The following is a 23,175-nucleotide window of genomic DNA, read 5'->3' as shown; positions in this document are numbered from 1 at the left end:
GAGGACCACAGCCAGCTCTGAATACACCCCATGTGTGAGGACCACAGCCAGCTCTGAATACACCCCATGGTACTTAGGACCACAGCTGGCTCAAACTGCTCTGAATAAACCCTATGGAAGAATCTAACATCTGAGGAGATTTCTAGTGAGCTGTGTTATGGCAATGTTTGTGACACATGAGGCAGGATTATAAGTGCACCTGTCTGACCTCTGCACCTGTCTGACCTCTGCACCTGTCTGACCTGTGACCTTGAGTCCAAATGGCTCAGTGTATATGCATTTAATGTCAGTAAGAATAAATATACTCATTTGCGATGTAATTTGCATAAAACGTGGCCAAGTCCTTTTCCCTGCCCATAAGTCACCAAAATGCAAATGCAATATTATCATTTACTTTTGTCTGCCCTTAAAAGACTTTCCTTCTCTGGCCTGGTGTAGGGAAAAACTGAAAGATTTGCGTCATTATTTGAAAATACTGGGCAACTGCCTATCTGCATAAAACAAATGCCCTTAACCTTAGGTCGTCTGCAGTCAGATATCTAGGCTCCTGGGTTTGTTTTGCTCACAATATTACACAAATAAATAAAAGCCAAGTTTAATTAAAAGCCGAATTAAATAATACATCTAGATTTAACATATAAAGTCACAATTTAACAGTAAAACAGCTGCATCTTAGATGTAGTTGTTAAATTTGCGATTATTGTAGGCGTGACTGCGTTGAGATTTTCACCGTTATTTGGTGAATAAAAATGACGCAGTTTGACACACTCACCGGGTTGTAGAAAGGAGTTTGTTGTTGAAAAGCCATTGTAAGGATGTGACAGAAGAGGACACGAGACCACACCGCTGGAAACGACAGTGAAGTTTAACGTTTACTTCGGTTTTTATGGTTTAGTTTAGTTTCGTTTTCCCCGAAAGTGGGCGGAGCTAAAGAGACAGGGAAAAAAACGCACTTAAACCATGAACTGAAAGAGCAAACACTCCTACAGTAGAAGCAGCAGAAGTAGTAGTAGTAGTAGTGGTGGTAGTAGTAGTAGTAGTAGTAGCCTAGTAGTAGTAAAAGCAGCAGTAGTAGTAGTAAAAGCAGCAGTAGTAGTAATAGTAGTAGATGTAGTAGTAATAGCAAAAGCTATAGAAGTTGTAGTAATAGGTTTAGTCTACTGTAGCGTAGTAGTAGTAGTAGTAGTAACCTAGTGGTAATAATAGTAGTAGTAGCCTAGTAGTGGTAGAAACAATAGTACTAGTAGTAGATGTAGTAGGAGCGGTGATAGTAGCAGTAGCCTAGTAGTAATATTGGTAGTATTAGAAGTTATAGTTGTAGAGGCCTAGAGTAGGAGCCTAGTAATAATGTAAACAGTAGTTGTAGTCCTATTACTACAATTAGTAGTAGTGGCAATAGTAAAAGTAGTAGTAGTAGTAAACCTAAAGAAGGAACTCAGTAATAATGTATAATGTCCATTACAGACATTTTCCTTTCTCTCTTTACACACTTTCATGTGGCAGTAGCAGTAGAAGTAGAAGTAGTAGTGGTTGTTGTTGTGGTAGTGAAGTATGTAGTGAAGTATGTAGTGAAGTAAAAGTAAAAAGTATCCACAATTTACACTTAAGTACAGTACTTCACCATTTTTACTTTGTTACATTCCACTGCTCAAAATACGAGATGAGGTTTTTATTGTTGTTACAGTTTTTTCCTGGAGTGTAAATGAAAGTGTCCTTTATGTTTCTCCTGTTTTCCATGAAGTACTGAGCCATAAACTGCATTTGCACAAACAAAGCAAAGATAAGGCAGGCATAAATGAGCCAGGAGTGGACTTTGAAACTATAATAACTCCATATATTAACTCCACTTATGCAACCAGGGGTGGTGCCAGGGGGGTCAGGAGGGGCCCCAGCCTCCCCTAGAATGGCCAATGCTCACCCAATGATTTTTGCCCCAGTTTGCACAGCACATTCAGTTTTGACTAAAAATGTTCAAATGGCAACTACAGAGTGTTCAAAATGACACTAGAGTAAAATCCATATTAGTTTTTATGAATCACTAGAGGGCGCTAATTACATTTTAGCCAACATGATAGCGGGGTCAGGGGAGGGGGGTGGGTACACTTCACTGTGAAAAGGCTTTATATTTACATGTTATGGACAGAATTTCTAGGCGCAGTCAGGGCTGGAGGGGGTCTGGTTTGGGAACCACAGGATTTCATCTCTGCTGTTTGCAGATGATGTTGTCCTGATGGCTTCTTCGAGCCAGGACCTGCAGCACTGGGGCGGTTTGCAGCCGAGTGTGAAGCGGCTGGGATGAGAATCAGCTCCTCTAAATCCGAGGCCACGGTTCTCAACCGGAAAAAGGTGGTTTGTCCTCTCCGGGTGGGTGGTGAGTCTCTGCCCCAAGTGGAGGAGTTCAAGTATCTCGGGGTCTTGTTCACGAGTGAGGGAAGGATGGAGCGTGAGATTGACAGGCGGATCGGTGCAGCGCCTGCAGTGATGCGGTCGCTGTATCGGTCCGTTGTGGTAAAGAAGGAGCTGAGCCCAAAGGCAAAGCTCTCGATTTACCGGTCAATCTACGTTCCTACCCTCACCTATGGTCATGAGCTCTGGGTAATGACCGAAAGGACAAGATCACGGATACAAGCGGCTGAAATGGGTTTCCTCCGTGGAGTGGCCGGGCGCACCCTTAGGGATAGAGTGAGCCCGGATAAGCGGACGCAAATGGATGGATGGATGGAAAGAAAGTACATAGTTGGCTTGTCTCCATGGAGAAGTTAATGCTTTGCCTAGAGTGTTCCACCATATGGCATTAAACAAGACAACCAACTGACGCCACTAAGTTACAGGTCAAATCTGAAATTTACTTTAGTTTATTTTGAGAGAGAAATCGCTGACCTTTGTGCCAGTTTAAGTTTCGCGTGGATAGGCCCAGTAATTAGACCTTTTCTCCAGCTCAGTTTGAAACTATAGGCAGTTTAAAATGTACTACTACACAACATTTGATTTTTTCCCCCCCATTAAAAAGACGTTTATGTCTATATTGGCTTATCGTTCAATATAATTATCGTTAATATGAACATTTAAGACCAAAATGATGAGTCTGACAGCAGCAGGTACAGAAAGAAGGGCAACATTTCAACAATTGTGAAACGTGCAGATCCACCAAAACACCACTGCTTTACTGAATACACAGTTTTAATGACATACATGCACTAGTACAGTCTGATAACATGATTTTGTTTACTATGAGTTTATTAAAACTACTATGTCCTGGAGAGTGATGTGTTTTCCCTTTTGTCCTACAACTTTATATGTAACTATTACATAATATTTCTCGGGGAGGGTTTGAAGCCTCTGACTTTAAAATATAAAAAACAACACTGAAATAGTTTTAACATCTGGCATCAACATCAGAAATCAAATCTGAAAACTATGACGTACATAGTATTAGACTGACTCAAGCTGAGGTCTATGCAACAATACAACTGGACAGTGAAGCGCGTATAAGGACGTTAAGTGGTTTATCTTATAGAAGTTTTGCTTGTGTTTGGTCCCTGGTCCTGCTCAGGCCACGACTGAGGTGAGAGTTACATCCCCGTCGATCTCCAGAGTGGTGACCTGCTGTAGATGGAGGAAGCGGTGCCTGTAGTCATGAGCCTGCATCCCGTTCACAATGATCCGGAAAGACTGACGCTCACAGCAGATGGTCAGCTGAAAGGACAAATAATATTTAAAGGACTTGTATATAGTCTGCCTCCTACTGTTTTAAAAAGGTACTACAATCACAAGTGGAACTGTCACAATAACAAAATAACAATAAATGATAATATTGAAACTATTTTATGCCACTGATACAATTAAAATGAAGCAAGATAATCCCAATAAAACCATTTTTAATTAGAAAGTATCATTAAAAGGCCTGAGCTGCCACAAATAAATAGCTGAAAGAAGCAATAATTAGCCATAGAAGTGACTTATTCAACTCTCTACAGCTCAAATCTTATTGTATTACAACCAAAATACACAAACACACACAAGTTTGTCTCATTCTCAGTATACGAATAACTAAATAAATGGGACATCATGTGAAATGTTTTTGTAATTAAGAATAAATAAAGTTTCAACATCTGGGGACATAGAGAGTTCAGATTTATGTCATTTAAAACAGTTCATCATACAAACAGTTTCTTTTAAAGTGAAGGGATGTTGTATTTTTTCTCTAAATAATCTTGACATATCGTGTGTTACACTGCTGCCTGTGACTAAGACTGAATGAATGAATAATGCAACTATAGACTGTACATACATTTCTCTGGCAACCCAAAGTGCAGAGCTCATTGTGCTGTATATATCATAGGAAAATAAAATACAAAATGTAAACTTCAACTTTTTCGAAATTATGTACATTTTTGTGTAATGTAAAAAAAAAAAAAGCTACTTGGATGAGAGACAAGATGCCACCCATATTTACTCCTAAACCTTTGTCCAGTTAACAGAATTCAGTTTTTGTTTGCTATGGACCTCAGACATCTTAATGAAATATTGAAAATGCAACATCAGTTCTCTTAATTGTGTGTAGTTATTGAATCTACCACTAGGAGGAGCCACTGTCCTTCACAAAACCATGGGACAGGCCAGACGCTCTGGAGCAAAATTAATGTGTTAAAGTGTAAATGTAGTGATATAGATTAAAAAATTATACATATTTTGATCAACAGTAACAATACGAATCCACTTCTTAATTTTCTTATGAATTTTGTGTATTTATTTTTGCTCAAAGCTGAAACTTGAACTCAAAACTCACAAACTTTAGTCAGGATGTTTCCATGAACATGGTAAAAATAATCCCTCAAATCATATGAAAAGTACTTTTTACTTTTCAGTCCAGTTCAAAAATGTAGTAGAGAAGAAAGTACAAATACTGCTCTCAAATGTACTGAAGTAAAAGTGAAAAGTATCCACTTAAGTAAAGCACAGACACTTAAAAATTCTACTTAAATACAGTACTTTACTTCTTGTACTTTGTACTTTCCATCACTGGTCTGGAGACATGTAGCTCTGGTTGCCATGGTAATGTGTTAGCATCTGTAGCTATAAACACGGCTAAAAAGTAATATTTTTTGTTATAAGGCTAGTAGGGCTAGTAGGTTACAAATTTGTTTTAAAAAAAATTACTTCTGCCAACACATTAACTACCCCAAAGCACTTTACTAACCTAAACCGTCATCATTTTCCTCACCTTATCCTCTCCAAACTTAAACTTAACCAAACTTTAACCTTAACCTGTTTCCTAACATAAAAAATTTCCCTGTTCGTAAACTTCATTATTAACCAAAACCATGTGTGATGCTGGTGCACTCTGCAGGATTAAAGGGCTGATATTATACAAAACTGACTCCTGTGAGCTTTAAGTCGTGTTATAATGTTGTTACGTCCTCAAAAACAGACCTGGAGTTGTGTTTTGTTTCACCCATGTTTGAAAAACATTTTATCATTAGTCTGTCTACATCTCCAGCCATCCATTTTCTTCCGCTTATCGGGCTGGGTCACGGGGGCACTAGTCTAAGCAGGGACTCCCAGACTTCTCTCACGCCGGTGGGACATGCCTGAGACGGAGACCAAAAGCTCATGACCATAGGTGAGGGTAGGAACGAAGATTGACCGGTAAATCAAGAGCTTTGCCTTTCGACTCAGCTCCTTCTTCACCAAATGATTCTAGTGAAGGTGTGTGGAGTTTAAAAACACAGTGGAGCACTTCCTGTATTACCACATGATGACATCACAAGGTGTAACAGAGTGTTTTTGAGAGAAGAACTAAATCTGCAGGTTTGTGCGTTAAACATGTGTGAATGAAACAAAACACAACTCCAGGTCTGTTTGTGATGAGGAAACATTAGAACATGGACACAGGCTCTTTAAGTGTGCTCTCTCTCTCACCGTGAAGGCGTGTCCTCTCTGGAAGGGCATAGCTCCGCCCCTCTCCTCGCTGCCCCACCTCTCTCTCTCCTTCGTGTTTCTCACCACGGCGTTGTCACCGAAGCGCGGGTTATAATGCAGCGCAATGCCTGATGGGTAACACAGATTCACATGGAACCTGCAGATAAACAACAGAAACATCTTAATTACTCACCTGGATGAGTTTATAAGAGACCAGAGCTTCTGCCACGACAGTAAAGGAGGAGGCAACAAAAAGAGAAGAACAGAGAGAGAAAAGATATGAAGAGAGAGACAAAGAGAGAGATGAAGAGGAGAGAGAGAGAGTGAGGAAGAGGAGGAGTGAGGAGAGAAGAGGAAAGAGGGATAGTTAAAACATAAAAAGATAGAAGAAACAAAAAGAGAGAGGGGTTAGAGGAAGAGAGGAGTTTGTGTGTGAGAGATAAAGAGAGAGAGAAATCGAGAGAGAAAGGAGGAGGGGTGAGAAGAAAAAGGTGGGATAGTTAAAAACATAAAAGAGATGGGAGAAAGAGAAGAGAGATACAAGAGAGAGAAGATTACAGAGAAGGAGAGAAATGGATTAGAGGAATAGAGGAGTGTGTGAGAGAGACAGAGAGAAAGAGAAGGAGGAGGAGTGAGAAGAGAAGAGGAAAGCGGGATAGAGAAAAACAAAGCTACAAGAGAGGAGAGAGAAATGAAAAGGAGAGAGAAAGGGATTAGCGGAAGAGAGAAGTGTATTTGTGAGAGAAAGAGAGAAAGATGAAGAGAGAGTGAAAAAGAGAGAGAAGAGGAGTGAGAAGAGATGAGGACGGCAGGATAGAGAAAATGTAAAAAGATAGGAGAGAGCAAAGAGACAAAGAGAGAGATTCAAGGAAGAGAGGTGTGTGTGTGGGGGGGGGTGTAAAAGAGAGAGAGAGAGGGAGGGAGAAAAGGAGAGTGAAAGGAGGACGAGTGAGTAGAGAAGAGGAAGACAGGATAGTTAAAAACAAACATAGGAGAGAGAGAGGAGGAGGAGTGAGCAGAGAAGATTGGAGAGAGAGAAGAGAGACAAAGAGGGATGAAGAGGAGAGAGAGGGATTTGAGGAAGAGAAGAGTGTGCATGTGCGTGAGAGAGAGCAAGACAAAACGAGAGAAAAAGAGAAAGAGAGAGGAATTAGAGGAAGAAGTGCGTGTGTGTGAGAGAGTGAGAGATAATTAAAAACATAAAAAGATAGTAGAGAGAGAGAGGAGGAGAGAAGAGACAGAAAGAGAAAGGGATTAGAGGATGGGAAGTACGTGTGCATGTTTGTGTGTGCGCGCGTGGGGGTGTGTGCGTGTGTGTGTGTGGTGTAAGACAAAGTAGGGAAGCTGTGGTTTTGTCTGAGGCTTTTACTGGAAATGCCTCCTCTTGTGTGTGTTGTGAAAGTGGTTTGGTCTCATGGTTTGGTTTAAACAAATGGAACAGTTCACCACAGGAAGTCACAAGTGTCTTATTGTCACCAGAAATGTTCCACTGAGCTTTAGACATTTATAAACGCACTGAAATCCTGCACTTTTGATCTAGAATACAAATAAAATCAGCATTACTTTACTGTTTAATCATGCAGCAATAAAGGTGCACTGTGTAACTTATATTGGAATAACACGTCCAGCTTGTATTTATGAAATTACAGTTGTTTTAGAGCTCAAAATACCATGAAAAACATTCCTGCGTCTGCATTCTGACTGTGAGCAGACTTGTCTCCACACAGATTTATGCTGTATTGTGGAACTTTTCAGGCAAAGCAAAGACATATCTGTAAAAACAAGCTGCTGACTTTCATCTTGGGTGACTGTGTTGGTCAGACTTCATACCTCTTTGCGTTTGGGGTCACACTCCCCTGGATGGTGACGGTTCGACCGGGCATGAGTCCTCCACTGATGGCGGTGCGGTACGGGACCACCTACACAAAAACACCACGTTCTTAGGTCATTTTCACACTGCCACTTGTGAGGTCAACCTGCTTGGACCATGTGTATTTGTATGAATGAAAGTTAATATCAGTGACAGTCTCCTCCTATGTCTGTCTGCGCAGGTGAGGCTGGGTCTGTCTGCGCAGGTGAGGCTGAGTCTGTCTGCGCAGGTGAGGCTGGGTCTGTCTGCGCAGGTGAGGCTGGGTCTGTCTGCGCAGGTGAGGCTGGGTCTGTCTGCGCAGGTGAGGCTGGGTCTGTCTGCGCAGCTCGTACAGTCCTCACGGTGTGTTCAGCCACAGGCGAAAGAAAAGACCACCACGTTTAGAAGAGGCGAGTGTGTGTGTGTGTGTGTGTTTTCACGGGGCTCTGTTGTATGTTGTCATAGAAATAAGTTCTTTGATTAACTGATATGGAGTTTGGGGTGAATGATCCGCGGTGAACAAGACCAACCCAAAAGTTAAGTAAACAGAACTAAACCTAGGGTCACTGGGGGGCGCTCCACAGACACTTTCACTTCACTAGATCTGACACGTCGAGAGGAACCAGCTGAGGTGGCTCGGGCATCTGCTCAGGATGCCTCCTGGACGCCTCCCTAGGGAGGTGTTCCGGGCATGTTCCACCGGGAGGAGGTCCCAGGGAAGACCCAGGACACGCTGGAGGGACTATGTCTCTCGGCTGGCCTGGGAACGCCTTGGGGTCCCACCGGAGGAGCTGGAGGACGTGTCTGGGGAGGGGGAAGTCTGGGAGTCCATGCTTTGACTGCTGCCCCTGCGATCCGGCCCCGGATAAGAGGAAGAAAATGGATGGATGGATAGATTTGAGAGGAGGTATCTATATTTTTACTTTTTACTCTTTAAGTAAATTTACTTAAGTCGATTTTTTCATGTGATACTTTTAGTTGAGTATTTTTTCTCTAGTGTCTGTACGTGTAGTGTAGTGTTAAGTCACAAAAATTAGTACTTCTTTCACCACAGCAAGGGTGAATATATGGTACTCCTCTGCACCATATACTCACTGTCCCTCCTCTGCATCATATACTCACTGTCCCTCCTCTGCATCATATATTGTAAGCAGTACATTTACTTCACTCACAGGCATAGCAGGAGGAAATCCAGGCTGAGCTGGAAATCCGGGTTGAGCTGGAAATCCGGGTTGAGCTGGAAAACCAGGCTGCGGAGGGAAAGCCGGACCAGTAGGGAACGCTCCGAACGAAGGAACAGCCATCTGCGGAAAGATCCCGGGCTGAGCAGGGAACCCAGTCTGTGCAACAAAGAGAGAGACATTATGTGTTACTCTGATGTAAAACTGTTGTTCACATTGTAGAGTTTGATGATTGGGGTCTATGATTGTCTCCACAGGAAAATCACTGTTTGGCTCCAGAAACTTTTCATATTAATCTCATGACTTAAAGTTCTTTTAGCTGACAACAATCGTGTCTTTAGGGTTGAAAAATGGCACCACTTTCTGAAGCGATTGTGAAAAAATAATGAGACTTTTGTTTGTTTATACTGACAGAGAAGACGCTACACTTTTTGTTTCATGTGGATAGGCCCAGGAATTACAGACATTAACGACTACAATTATTCTATTTTTATTTTATTATCTTTTTTTCGTCTTGTCTACAAATGATATCCCGTTATATCTTCTGTCTCATCATTTGAAGCAGTATGTATTGTTCTTAATGTCTTATGGAGCTACAATCTTGTGTTCAAAAACGTTAAATTAATCTGACAGTTAAACAGCAGATTTCATAGAATTCTGAACTGTCTCTATTGACACTGAGCCAATACTGGTATCGGATATCGGCTTCCAAATATAAGTTCAGCCGATATATGATGGGCTTATAAATTGATGTCATACAGTTGGCCCTAGAAAGTCTCAGAATCTTTGAATTTTTTAATATGAAGGACAAATAACATACATACATAATGCATTTGGTCCAGTTTTGTTGTATTATATTTTTGGTTTAACTAAATAAATACTGTTTTCTGGTATCGTCTGACATTGGGTGTTGGCAATTACTTAACGCGATAGTATTATTAGTATCAAAAAGGCTGGTACATCATTATCAGTAACAGCAGAAGAGCTCCGCCGTGAACTGGACCATCTCTCCATGTTTCAACTTTTATAAACATGAAAACACTGTTAGCATGTAGCGCTAGCCTCAGTTAGCTGGTGTAATTACAGAGACATTACCACACGGAGCTGGAGCCTGATATTCAACAAACTTTGGTCTTTTCTCTGACAGATTATGTGCTCGTCACGCAGTGTGCATGTGTGCTACTCCTCAGGTCGTGTAGTGCAGTGGTCCCCAACCACCGGGCCGGGGACCCGTACCAGTCCTTTTGTCCATTTGGTACCGGGCCGCACAAAAACAGTACATAATTTATCAGCGACTGCATCTTCTCCGACGTAACTTTCACCCGTCCGCTAATAAGCTTGACCGTAGATATATTATGAAAATCCTGATAGGAAATTGTCACAGAAATATATTTGATGTAGTGGCAAGTGTATTATTTGCTTTTGTCCTCCGCGATGACATATACTGTGTAACGCATCAGTAGAGCCACAAGCGAGTGATAATGAGCCAAAACAAAAGTCTTTGGAGAGCTTTTTAACAAAGGGGAAAAGGACAACTGAGGAGCCAGAAGAGGAGAACACGACCTCCAAGAAAAAGGAAGATCAATTTAACAGACAACACCAAGAGTCCTACTTAAAATCTGGGTTTGTCGCTACAGGTGAGTCTCACACGCAGAGTCCGATCTGCGTAATATGTGGGGAAAAGCGAACGAGGCAATGAAACCTTCAAAACTACTTTGGCACATGGAGACTAAGCACCTGGGATTAAAAGATAAGATTTTGAGTTTTTTGAAAGAAACAAACGTGAGCAAGAAAGAAAGAAGAAACAAGTGCAGGGCTCACACTGATGCGGCAGTTTGGTGAGTTGTATTTTTTTATGCACTTAACTTATTTTTGCCATATTTATCTGCCACTCGTAGAAGGCTGGTCCGTGAAAATAAAATCTACATTATTCAGGTCCGTGGTGCAAAAAAGGTTGGGGACCAGTGTAGTGTGACATCCAGCAGTTTTATACGAGCGGACAGTGCAGCAGACAGCAGAGTTTAGACTGTACAAGGCTGTGAACGCAGCGGCTAGCACGTTAGCAATGTCCATTTATATAAACAGTTTCTGATTGTGACATGTCCCGTCGTGTTGGTGTGTTGTAGTGAAACTTACGGCGGCGTTCATGAAGGAGATGGAGGAGACTTCAACTTTCCCACCCACTGCGATCGTGTCGACTTGTTGAAACGGGATCCTGTGTCTGAACTCCAGAAAGTGCTGATTGTTTATAGACACCTGAACACAACACAGAGTAAAGAACACCTGAACACATCACAGAGTAAAGAACACCTGAACGCAACACAGAGTAAAGAACACCTGAACACAACACAGAGTAAAGAACACCTGAACGCATCACAGAGTAAAGAACACCTGAACACGACACAGAGTAAAGAACACCTGAACACAACACAGAGTAAAGAACACCTGAACACAACACAGAGTAAAGAACACCTGAACACATCACAGAGTAAAGAACACCTGAACACATCACAGAGTAAAGAACACCTGAACACGACACAGAGTAAAGAACACCTGAACACATCACAGAGTAAAGAACACCTGAACACAACACAGAGTAATGAACACCTGAACACAACACAGAGTAAAGAACACCTGAACACATCACAGAGTAAAGAACACCTGAACACGACACAGAGTAAAGAACACCTGAACACATCACAGAGTAAAGAACACCTGAACACGACACAGAGTAAAGAACACCTGAACACATCACAGAGTAAAGAACACCTGAACACAACACAGAGTAATGAACACCTGAACACAACACAGAGTAAAGAACACCTGAACACATCACAGAGTAAAGAACACCTGAACACGACACAGAGTAAAGAACACCTGAACACATCACAGAGTAAAGAACACCTGAACACGACACAGAGTAAAGAACACCTGAACACGACACAGAGTAAAGAACACCTGAACACGACACAGAGTAAAGAACACCTGAACACGACACAGAGTAAAGAACACCAGAACACGACACAGAGTAAAGAACACCTGAACGCATCACAGAGTAAAGAACACCTGAGCACAACACAGAGTAAAGAACACCTGAACACATCACAGAGTAATGAACACCTGAACACATCACAGAGTAAAGAACACCTGAACACGACACAGAGTAAAGAACACCTGAACCCACACAGAGTAAAGAACACCTGAACACGACACAGAGTACAGAACACCTGAACACAACACAGAGTAAAGAACACCTGAACACGACACAGAGTAAAGAACACCTGAACACATCACAGAGTAAAGAACACCTGAACACGACACAGAGTAAAGAACACCTGAACGCAACACAGAGTAATGAACACCTGAACACGACACAGAGTAAAGAACACCTGAACACGACACAGAGTAAAGAACACCTGAACCCGACACAGAGTAAAGAACACCTGAACACATCACAGAGTAAAGAACACCTGAACACGACACAGAGTAAAGAACACCTGAACACATCACAGAGTAAAGAACACCTGAACCCACACAGAGTAAAGAACACCTGAACACAACACAGAGTAAAGAACACCTGAACACGACACAGAGTAAAGAACACCTGAACACATCACAGAGTAAAGAACACCTGAACACGACACAGAGTAAAGAACACCTGAACGCAACACAGAGTAATGAACACCTGAACACAACACAGAGTAAAGAACACCTGAACACAACACAGAGTAAAGAACACCTGAACACGACAGAGTAAAGAACACCTGAACACGACACAGAGTAAAGAACACCTGAACACATCACAGAGTAAAGAACACCTGAACACAACACAGAGTAAAGAACACCTGAACACAACACAGAGTAAAGAACACCTGAAGACAACACAGAGTAAAGAACACCTGAACACATCACAGAGTAATGAACACCTGAACACATCACAGAGTAAAGAACTGCATCTGTGCTACTGTAAATATGTATATGTTCACTACGTCCAGAATTCTTATCTTTGGTCTTTTTCTGAGCCTCAGGTTTCCTCCCAGATCTAAACGCAGCATTCTTCTACCCCTTCACTGTTCCTCCTCTGCACCATATATTCTCTTTCCTCCCTCTATTCACCTCCTCCTCACTCCTCCGATTTTTAACTTTAAATAAATACCTTCAGGTAAAGCAGCACTGTGTAACTTTCTCGTGGTGAAATTCAAGCCCGTTCAGAGTAAGAACGCACATATTTGGTGCAATAAAAAACTCCATAGTGGCATACATGCTCTTACATGAGTAATAATGTTACGTGGTGTGGCTTTATGAGTTGATATTACCTGGTAGGCGTGTGCGCGGACGGTGATGGTGATAGTGAACCCTGCGCCTTTTAATAGGGGGGCATTTAATTGGCGCTCTTCTGCCCCCCAGCTGCCATATTGGAAAGTGTTGCAGACCACGGTCATGGGGTGGGACTCGTATCGAGGGTTAAAATGAAACGCTACATCTGCGTTCTGCCTCGTGCCACACTGCAGATTTATATGAAACCTGCGCAAAAGACATACAGAGAATACAGATAACATAACAGTATATAAATAAAAATCTGTAGACCTAATACTAATGGAGATGGAAATAGTTAAAGGTGTACTATGTAACTTTTCTGGTGTGTGTTACTGCTTTACCTGGAATTCCACAGTATGGTATTACAATGATCTATCTTGCATTTATTCAGTTACAGTTGTTTTATTCGCTAAGACTCTCTAAGTCTGTGCAAAGTAGTCACATATTCATGGAGACAACCAGGTGGCATTCCCTCTACCAGAAAAGTTACATGGTGTACCTTTACCTTTAGCTTTTTTTGTTTTGTTGTAATATAATGAGCTAAAGTGTTAGCCGCTCGTAAAGTATCAGGTTCAACATTTGTGGATTTTCAATTTAAAAACACATTTTAAAAAAACTCTCTTGCTGTTAAAACATTCTGGAATTCAAAAACTAGAAATATAAATAACTAGTTACTTTGCAGCTGATTTCATCAACATTCTCTGGGGGTGTGAAGCTAAATGGAGGCACTGCTTCGTCTGAAGCTGTGTTACTCAAATTAAACTTTAATCAGATCTTTGTTTTAACAATCTGACCAGAAAGAGGTGACTTAGCTGGAGCTACAACAGGTGAGCTGATTTGTGCTGTTAAACAAGTCTCTCACACATAGCATTAGTCACAAGCTAGCTAGCATTAGCCAACAGTTTTTCAGTGAGTCACTCTCAACTTTTTGATGAAAATAAAACATCTAAACGGGACCATGAACGCTCATATTGATCACAGACTCCTGAAAATGTGTCGATGAAATCCATTTTGTATTTTTTCTTGAACAATCTTAAAACGTTTTTTGACAGTGTTTGCTAATGTGTGCTTTGTCTCCATGGTTACTGCTGAACATTCCACTATAGATATACATGCAGAAGCCCCCAGCATGAGGTCACTGCAAAGTAACAGTTGTTGTGTGGTAAGATAAAAAGAAGAATCTTGCCAAAAACAATAATCATAAAATGTTAAATCATATTTTCATAATGTTATTGTCCTGAAGAGACCTTCTTACAGCTTCACCCAGTTCATTTTTAAAGCCACAGTGTGTAACTTCATTGCTATCATCTTCCAACATATGACATTTAATGTAGGTCAGAGGTGCCCAAACTTTTTTTTATCGAGGGCCACATCTCAAAACATATTTGAAGCGGAGGGCCACAGACCAGTGATCAATGCAGCGCGGTTCTTCAAAAACGCAGCTTTGACGGAGCCACTGCATATTAATAAGTCTTGAAATACATTCATTTTAGGTGTCTATTACAATGCAATATGATGTTTGAGGTTATAGTGGTAGAAATAGTTTAATTTGCTGTTCAAAGTACTGCTTATGATCAATTGGGCCAGTTCAGCAGGAGGCTTGAGGGCCGATAAAAATTGGTCTGAGGGCCACATTTGGCCCCCGGGCCTTAGTTTGGACACCCCTGATGTAGGTGATTATATACCTGTATAGAGCCTTTGTCATCACATTCTTAATTGATGAATAGAACATATTTTTTTAGTTCTATAATATTACATTTTTATAGTTTTCCATAATTCCGCACCTGTCGGCTACTGGAGACACTCTCCCGCTCAAAGTGATACTTTTCCCGTCCTGCAGACCTCCATGAATCGAACCAGTGAACGGGATCCTCTGGAAAAGACCAATTACAAATGAATCTGTGTTTGTGATCATGAAGAGAACAAATAACTCCATGTTTACTGTGATTATGAGGAGGGCAGTGTTATTACAGAACTGCACATTAACATGCCCTGGGAAGATTTTAGCGAAATTGTTGCTGTCATTTTCCAAAGCAGCAGTTCCCAAACTATAGTGCAGATACTAGAAGCACACAGACAGACATAGGTGATACTCAAGGAGAGGCTTGTTATTTGGATGTCCCAAGATGGTCTAAATGTTTTAAATGTGAGATACATGCTTTAATATAATAAAACAGTAGGTCTGGTGCATACAAGTCACAGACAGTTCCTGAAGTGCGTTGGGGAAACATGACTCAGGCTGACCATGAGTCAGGGCATATGTGACTCAGAACCAAGGCTTCCATATTTATTTTCTGTTGACAGCATTTTTGGATATCAGAAAAAAGTGGTTTAAGGTCTTATTCAGGTTAATCTTTCAGTGAATCATATCTGCCTAATCCAGCTCTATCACTGCACATTAGTAGGTCTACTATAGACTAGTACAGGTATTTCAACACAATTCTCAGGATCCTTCCCACAATAACACTAAGCTAACGCTAACGTTTGGAGAGCATTTAGAACAAACTCCAGAGGGAGCGAGTGCACCATGTCAATTCCAATTCCACCATCACCTAGATAATTTTATAAAACCACAGTATGTAACTTGTAATATGGCCAAGGATCCACTGGTGCATTCTGGGTAATGTCGAGCGTGGCGGACGTGAGGGCTTTGGGGGAAATGGAGCACTTTGATGACGTGGATTCCTCCAGAATGATGCAGAATCTCAGATCACAGCAACTGGCAAACATCCGATCTTTGTGTAAATTTGCTCTTCCCAGAATGCACTTTGGGTCAGTCACTGCTTTATACTGTCACTTGAGTTATTATTAAGTTTGTCTATGGGCTCTACTATTGATACAGTTATATGCTCTTACTGTACAAAACTACTAGACAGGTATTTTTACCACTATTATATCTCTAAGTAGACTCCATGTGGTATAAAGTAAACTCAGTGACCTCCAAGTCACTCTCCTGCCTGATAAGACACTAGTGTTAGACAGAAGTGAAGGGAAAACAGGATTATTTGGCTGTTTGAAGCCTGGGTGAAGTCACCGTCGTTTAATACTGAGCAGACTGCATCAGTTCCCAATTAGAGTGTGTACTGAGGACCACACACAGCACTGAATAAACCCCATGTGTGAGGACCACAGCCGGCTCAAACAGCTCTGAAAAAAACTCATGTGTGAGGACCAAATCTGGCTCAAAACAGCACTGAATAAACCCCATGTATACTAAGGACCACAGCCGTCTCAAACTGCACTGAATAAACCCCATGTGTGAGGACCACAGCCGGCTCAAACTGCACTAAATAAACCCCATGTGTGAGGACCAAATCTGGCTCAAACAGCACTGAATAAACCCTATGTATACTAAGGACCACAGCAGTCTCAAACTGCACTGAATAAACCCCATGTGTGAGGACCAAATCTGGCTCAAACAGCACTGAATAAACCCCATGTATACTAAGGACCACAGCCGTCTCAAACTGCACTGAATAAACCCCATGTGTGAGGACCACAGCTGGCTCAAACAGCACTGAATAAACCCCATGCATACTAAGGACCACAGCCAGCTCAAACATCTCTGAATAAACCCCATATGTGAGGACCACAGTAGGCTCAAACAGCTCCGAATAAACCTCATGATACTAAGGACCACAGGCGGCTCAAACAGCACTGAATAAACCCCATGCATACTAAGGACCACAGCCAGCTCAAACATCTCTGAATAAACCCCATATGTGAGGACCACAGTCAGCTTAAACAGCTCTGAATAAACCTCATGATACTAAGGACCACAGGGGGCTCAAGCAGCTTTGAAAAAAAAAAACCTGGCCTGGACTAGGGGAAAACTGCAAGACTTGTGTAAATCTTTGAAAGTATTGCGCAACCACCTCTGCACAAAACAAATGCCCTGAACGTTAGGTCATCTGCAGTCACATATCTAGGCTCCTTTTGTTCATAATATTATTCAGATGAGTCTAAATTATAACCGAATTACAGAATAAAGCTAGATTTAACGCAATATGTCACAATTTAACAATACAATTCCTGCATTGTCTCAAACGTGTAATCTGCAACCGGAAATCCGGGTTTGTTTTGCTCACAGTATTACCCAAATAAATAAAAGCCAAGTTTAATTAAAAGCCGAATTAAAGAATACATCTAGATTTAACATATAAAGTCAACATTTAACAGTAAAACAGCTGCATCGACGCGTATCTTAGATGTAGTTGTTAAATTTACGCTTATTCTAGGCGTGACTGCGTTGAGATTTTCACCGTTATTTGGTGAATAACGGTAAAAATGACGCACAGTTTGACGCACTCACCGGGTTGTAGAAAGGAGTTTGTTGTTGAAAAGCCATGGTAAGGATGTGACAGAAGAGGACACGAGACCACACCGCTGGAAACGACAGTGAAGTTTAAAGTTTACTTCGTTTTTTATTGTTTAGTTTAGTTTCGTTTTCCCGAAAGTGGGCGGAGCTAAAGAGACAGGGAAAACAACGCACTTTAACCATGAACTGAAAGAGCAAACACTCCAACAGTAGAAGCAGCAGAAGTAGGAGTAGTGGTAGTGGTGGTATTAGTAGCCTAGTAGTAGTAAAAGCAGCTGTAGTAGTAGTAAAAGCAGCTGTAGTAGTAATAGTAGTAGATGTAGTAGTAATAGCAAAAGCTATAGAAGTTGTAGTAATAGGTTTAGTCTACTGTAGCATAGTAGTAGTAGTAGTAGTAGTAGTAACCTAGTGGTAATAATAGTAGTAGTAGCAGCCTAGTAGGAGCGGTGATAGTAGCAGTAGCCTAGTAGTAATATTGGTAGTATTAGAGGTTATAGTTGTAGTAGGCCTAGAGTAGGAGCCTAGTAATAATGAAAAGAGTAATTGTAGTCCTATTACTACAATTACTACTACTTCTACTACTAGTAGTAGAGGTAATACTAAAAGTAGTAGTAGTAGTAAACCTTTAGTAATAATGTAAAATGTCCATTACAGAAGTTTTCCTTTCTCTCTTTACACACTTTCATGTGGCAGTAGTTGCAGTAGTAGTAGTAGTAGTAGAAGTAGTAAATGATATAAATACAGTATAATATTTTACAAGGTCAGGAAATTTTAATAAATTGGACTGGATAAAAAGATTGTGAGTATGTTCTAGAAAACCAACCCTGTGAATGATCCACACTGGTTTTTGTAATAAGAATAATGGTTTAGTTGTTCCCCATATTTTAACACAATGTGTGAAATAAGAACCAGAGAGCAGTGTCATGTACAGAGGGCATCAGGGTCAAGACATGTTTGGCTTTATTTATAACTGAGAGGCTTTTTTAGTTTTTATATGCGGAATATAGAGATTGAAAAGCAACACTGAGCCCAGAAGAACACCACAAACAACGCCAAGGTATTCAGACGAGTATTCTCCCATTTTAACATACTTATAGTTGTTGTAATAGTTGTTGTTCTTGTAGTAATTGTAGTTATTGTAGTTGCTTTTGTAGTAGTTGTAGCTGTTGTTGTAGTTGCTGTAGTAGTTGGTGTAGTGGTTGTAGTTGTTGTTGTAGTAGTAGTAGTAGTAGTAGTAGTAGTAGTAGTAGTAGTAGTAGTAGTAGTAGTAGTAGTAGCAGTTGTTGTTGTAGTTGCCATATTAAAGTTAAATACTGGTAGTGGACTAGTAAAAGTAAAAACAGTAGTAGTTGTTGTTAAAATATCCTCTTAATATTATTATCAAGATTATGTAGTAGTAGTAGTAGCAGCAGCAGTAGTAGTAGCAGTAGTAGTAGTAGTAGTAGTAGTAGTAGCAGTAGTAGTAGCAGTAGTAGTAGTAGTAGTAGTAGTAGCAGTAGTAGTAGTTGTAGTAGTAGTAGTAGTAGTAGTAGTAGTAGTAGTAGTAGCAGTAGTAGTAGTAGCAGTAGTAGTAGTAGTAGTAGTAGTAGTAGTAGTTGTTAAAATATCCTCTTAATATTATTATCAAGATTATGTAGTAGTAGTAGCATCAGTAGTAGTAGTAGCAGTAGTAGTAGTTGTAGTAGTAGTAGTAGTAGTAGTAGTAGTAGCCTCTGTGTTTACTGTATCTTGTGACAGTTGAGCTACTTCCTCGGGACATTCAGTCTGAAGTAGATCATTGTCAGATCACATGATTCACTGTCACTCAGAGGTCAAAGTTTAAACGGACACTTTGAGTCACCATGGATACGGACATGTGGTTATGACCTCAGCACCGAGAGCCATCACGGGTTACACTGATTTTAAGATCAGCAATCCCAGTATGCATGGTTTTAAGGCAGAACTATTATGTTAAAGGCACAATATGTAACTTTCTGGTGGACTAAGTGAGTGTGACGTCACTCACAGCGTTCAGCTCCAGTCAAATGAAGCTCATCGAGGCTAGAGCAGGTATAGCGGCTAATTTGGAGCCAATTTCTGACTGTGAGTATCATAGCAACCAAAGAGCCAATCCAGAGCCAGGCTGTTGAAGTTAACGCCCCTTCCCTCTCACAGCGCTGGTTTAACAGGGAGAGGACACTTAGCAACGCTGTCAATCAAACCTGTTGCTAACGCTAGCGGGAGTGACCTCTGGGAAAGAAGCCAGCTGATTTGTCTGTTATTAATGTTCAAATCTTGAGTTACGGACAAAATAGCAAAATAAAAACCCCAGGATCATATAGAGCAGATTAATACAAACATTTTAAGACCAAAATGACGAGGCTCACTGCAGTAATGTTTCATTGTAGTGAATTAATATTTGAAACGCGGTGGCTAGCAGGTTAGCTATGTCCGTTTATATATACAGTCTATGGTGCACCTAAGAGGCTGGTCTTGGTCTGTAGTAATGACACTAGTAATGATCATGAGTTAAACAAAAGTTATATTTGGTTATATTTCAGACAGATAAAAGGCAGTGTCCAGCATTAATCTGACCAGAACTGAAGACGAGGCTTGGACGAGCAGCCAAACGTCTTCACTCCTACAAGATTTGTCCAGTTGACAGTTTTATATATATTTTTTTGCTATATCTTAATTGTGTTTCAGTGCATTTTGTGAACTGTCTGAATGCTCTGATGTGAAACAGGAACAGAAATCAGACTGGTTCTTCCATGACTTCCTGTTTGACATCCCACACCTCGCTCTGGCATTTACCAAAGAGGATGTACATTAAGTCAGGATTTATTCTCGAACACGATTTATAAAAAGTTTAACAGACTTTCCCAGTTGAAGTTTTCACTTGTGGCCAGTGACTGTTGACGTAGTGTCTCTGCTGTGATGTGCTCTGTTTTATCCTGAATTAGAAGAACCTACTGGAAAACGATTATTTTACTGAGACAGGCTTGATTAAATGTACAAAGTTTGTGCTGACATCAGTTTATTTGAAAAATGTCCCTCCACATCCTGACTGAGGCACTGAGGCAGAACTATGAGCAGCAAACAGGCAAAATGTGTTTCTTTACTTTTTATCAGTGCTGAAGAAGTACTCAATGTTGCTACTTAAGTAAAAGTACACATACCAGAGCAAAAAATATGTAAAAGCAAAAGTATCACATGAAAAAATTGATTTAAGTAAAAGTATTAAAGTACACGTTTAAAAATGCTCTCAGATGTAGTGAAGTGAAAGTAAAAAGTACCCACTGTAAAATGTACTCAAGTAAAGTACAGATACCTAAAATTCATACTAAAGTACCATACTTTTTACTTTGTTACGTTCTGCCACTGCTTTTTATTTCCTCATTTTTGTCTGTGGAACTTCTGTTTTGACACCGCAATTATTTCTAATTAACTGTGTCATTAACTGTTTTACAGGTAATTAACTTGATTTTCTTGTTTTAAATGTCATGTACAAACTAAACATTTGGCAGAGTTGTAGATTTGTAGCTTTTACAGGAGAAAATGTCACTACTCCACTGACACTCGTATCATACTGCCACTCACTCAAACAGTTCCAAATGCCTGATTTTACTGTTGTTAATGTTCATACGTTGAGTTACAGACGCAATGGTGCAATAAAAATACCAGGATCATGTAGAGCGGGTTAATACGAACATTTAAGACCAAAATGACAGCAGCAGGTACAGAGAGAGAGGACAGAGTTTTCTAATGTGAAGTGTTTTGGAGCCAGAGTCGATGGAGCTGGAAGTGCGTCCATGATCACTTCCTATTTGGAACAGGCCAGCTACCACGTTATCCATGTCCATTTGTATATACAGGCTATGGCAGGAGTGTCAAACACATTTTTACTGAGGGCCACATCAGCAAAATGGCTGCTTTCAAAGGGCCAGATGTAAAATAAGTCTAACTACTTTTTTTTTTAACTTGTTAATAAACTGTTTCTGTATTTATTACTTATTCAAGTTAAAAATATTGCATATGAATTTGCCTAGATGTAAAAATATGGCTGTGTAACTGTTAATCTCCTGATAAAATTACATCTTAAGACCACCATTCCTTTTAATTTACCCTGTCGAGGGCCATATAAAATGATGTGGAGGGCCACATTTGGCCCGCGGGCCTTGAGTTTGACACATGTGGTCTATGGTCTTCATTTTTCATCATTCTGAACCATGGACACAATACACATTTTATAAAAAAATAACTTTTCATGCTGATTTTGTTAAAAGAGAAAGAATCCACAATTATGAAACGTGCAGATCCACCAAAACACCACTGCTTTGAATACACAGGTTTTCAGTTTGATAACATGATTTTGTTTACTATGAGTTTATGATGATGTGTTTTCCCTTTTGTCCTACAACTTTATATATAACTATTACATAATATTTCTGGGGGAGGGTCTGAAGCCTCTGACAAAAAAAAACCAAAAAAAAAAACAACAACATTGAAATAGAACCTCGTAGCACCCTCTGTTGCAAATATGCAACATATAATTCAAAGGTCATGGCAAAAAAGTAGGAGTCTTTATTTTTTTATGTATTAACTAATTCATGTACCCAAGAACTCAAAGAAGCAAATACGCTATATTGAGTGCTACCATCTAGTGGTCTGTGGTGTCACCATCAAATCCAAGATGCCTGTCGGCATGTGAGCCACATGCTTCTTGGCTTCTCAAGTTCAGACACCAAACTGTCCAGTGGCAAGGTAAGAAATCAATTTGAAGTTTATCAATTTAGGCAGAGGAACACCTACAGACTTAAGACATAGTCTTCCAATTTTATATTAGTGTATTTTGATAGGTTCCGCCGTTTTGATTACGTTGCAAATATACAACACTGGGTTCCTAGGTCTGTGTTAGTATATCATCTGCACATTTTGTTCATTAGATCAATGGACTACAATTGACTTGTGTTGATGTCATAAATTATCAATGTCCTTTTTTATTGCATCAAGGTGCTAAATAACTATTCATTCTACATTTTTAATTTTTCTCGGGCGAGATGGCAAAAAGGTACAATATTGAAGATGTCCTGGCAATGCTGGACAACGGTAATGAGAGTGAAAAAGAGGAACTTGCATCCGATAGTGATTATGATGAGGATTACCAACCAGGCCCAGGGGATGATGAGTGATCAAGTGATGATTACAGACACTGACAGTGAGAGCCATGCTTGTGACACTGAAGACACCGCATCACCCGCCGATTTACCACCAGTGAAGCACAAGAAGCTGCCTCCAGCTACTGCAAGAGAGGGCCAATACACCTGGAAGAAAGTTGACTATGAGCCCCCTGAATCTGGATTTACTGGTGAACAACCTGAGGTTCCATTGGATGTTGGAAGCCCACTGGAATATTTCAAAACACTCATTGATGATGATATGCTTGAATTACTGGCTAGTTAGACAAATACATATGCTGTACAGAAGAGTGGGAGGGAACTAAACACAAAAAAAGGAACTTGAGCAGGTTATTGGAATGTTTCTCAAAATGGGCTTGGCTATAATAGCTGGCACAAGGATGTTTTGGGAAACTGATAGAAGGTATCCCC

General features: G+C 40.5%; 1 protein-coding gene across 1 annotated transcript in view; it reads right to left on the bottom strand.

Annotated features, from left to right (window-relative positions):
* lgals9l3 (lectin, galactoside-binding, soluble, 9 (galectin 9)-like 3) overlaps nucleotides 1–17,691 on the bottom strand; it is a 28,030-nt gene extending 10,339 nt beyond the window's left edge. Inside the window, exons 1-9 of the mRNA XM_033976720.2 lie at nucleotides 17,582–17,691; nucleotides 15,054–15,142; nucleotides 13,269–13,476; nucleotides 11,089–11,208; nucleotides 8,944–9,111; nucleotides 7,753–7,841; nucleotides 5,923–6,079; nucleotides 3,562–3,696; nucleotides 773–862 (exon numbers count right to left, since the gene is read on the bottom strand). Of these exons, the coding sequence (XP_033832611.2) occupies nucleotides 773–862; nucleotides 3,562–3,696; nucleotides 5,923–6,079; nucleotides 7,753–7,841; nucleotides 8,944–9,111; nucleotides 11,089–11,208; nucleotides 13,269–13,476; nucleotides 15,054–15,142; nucleotides 17,582–17,617 (1,092 nt within the window). The 5' untranslated portion in view covers nucleotides 17,618–17,691. The remainder of the gene's footprint in view (nucleotides 1–772; nucleotides 863–3,561; nucleotides 3,697–5,922; nucleotides 6,080–7,752; nucleotides 7,842–8,943; nucleotides 9,112–11,088; nucleotides 11,209–13,268; nucleotides 13,477–15,053; nucleotides 15,143–17,581) is intronic.
* Between the last annotated feature and the right edge of the window lie 5,484 nt (nucleotides 17,692–23,175).

Source organism: Periophthalmus magnuspinnatus, chromosome 13, assembly GCF_009829125.3.
Source record: "Periophthalmus magnuspinnatus isolate fPerMag1 chromosome 13, fPerMag1.2.pri, whole genome shotgun sequence".
NCBI classification, from domain to species: Eukaryota; Metazoa; Chordata; class Actinopteri; order Gobiiformes; family Gobiidae; genus Periophthalmus; species Periophthalmus magnuspinnatus.
Note: the sequence above shows the minus strand (reverse complement) of the source record. Positions and strands in the feature narration are given on the sequence as shown.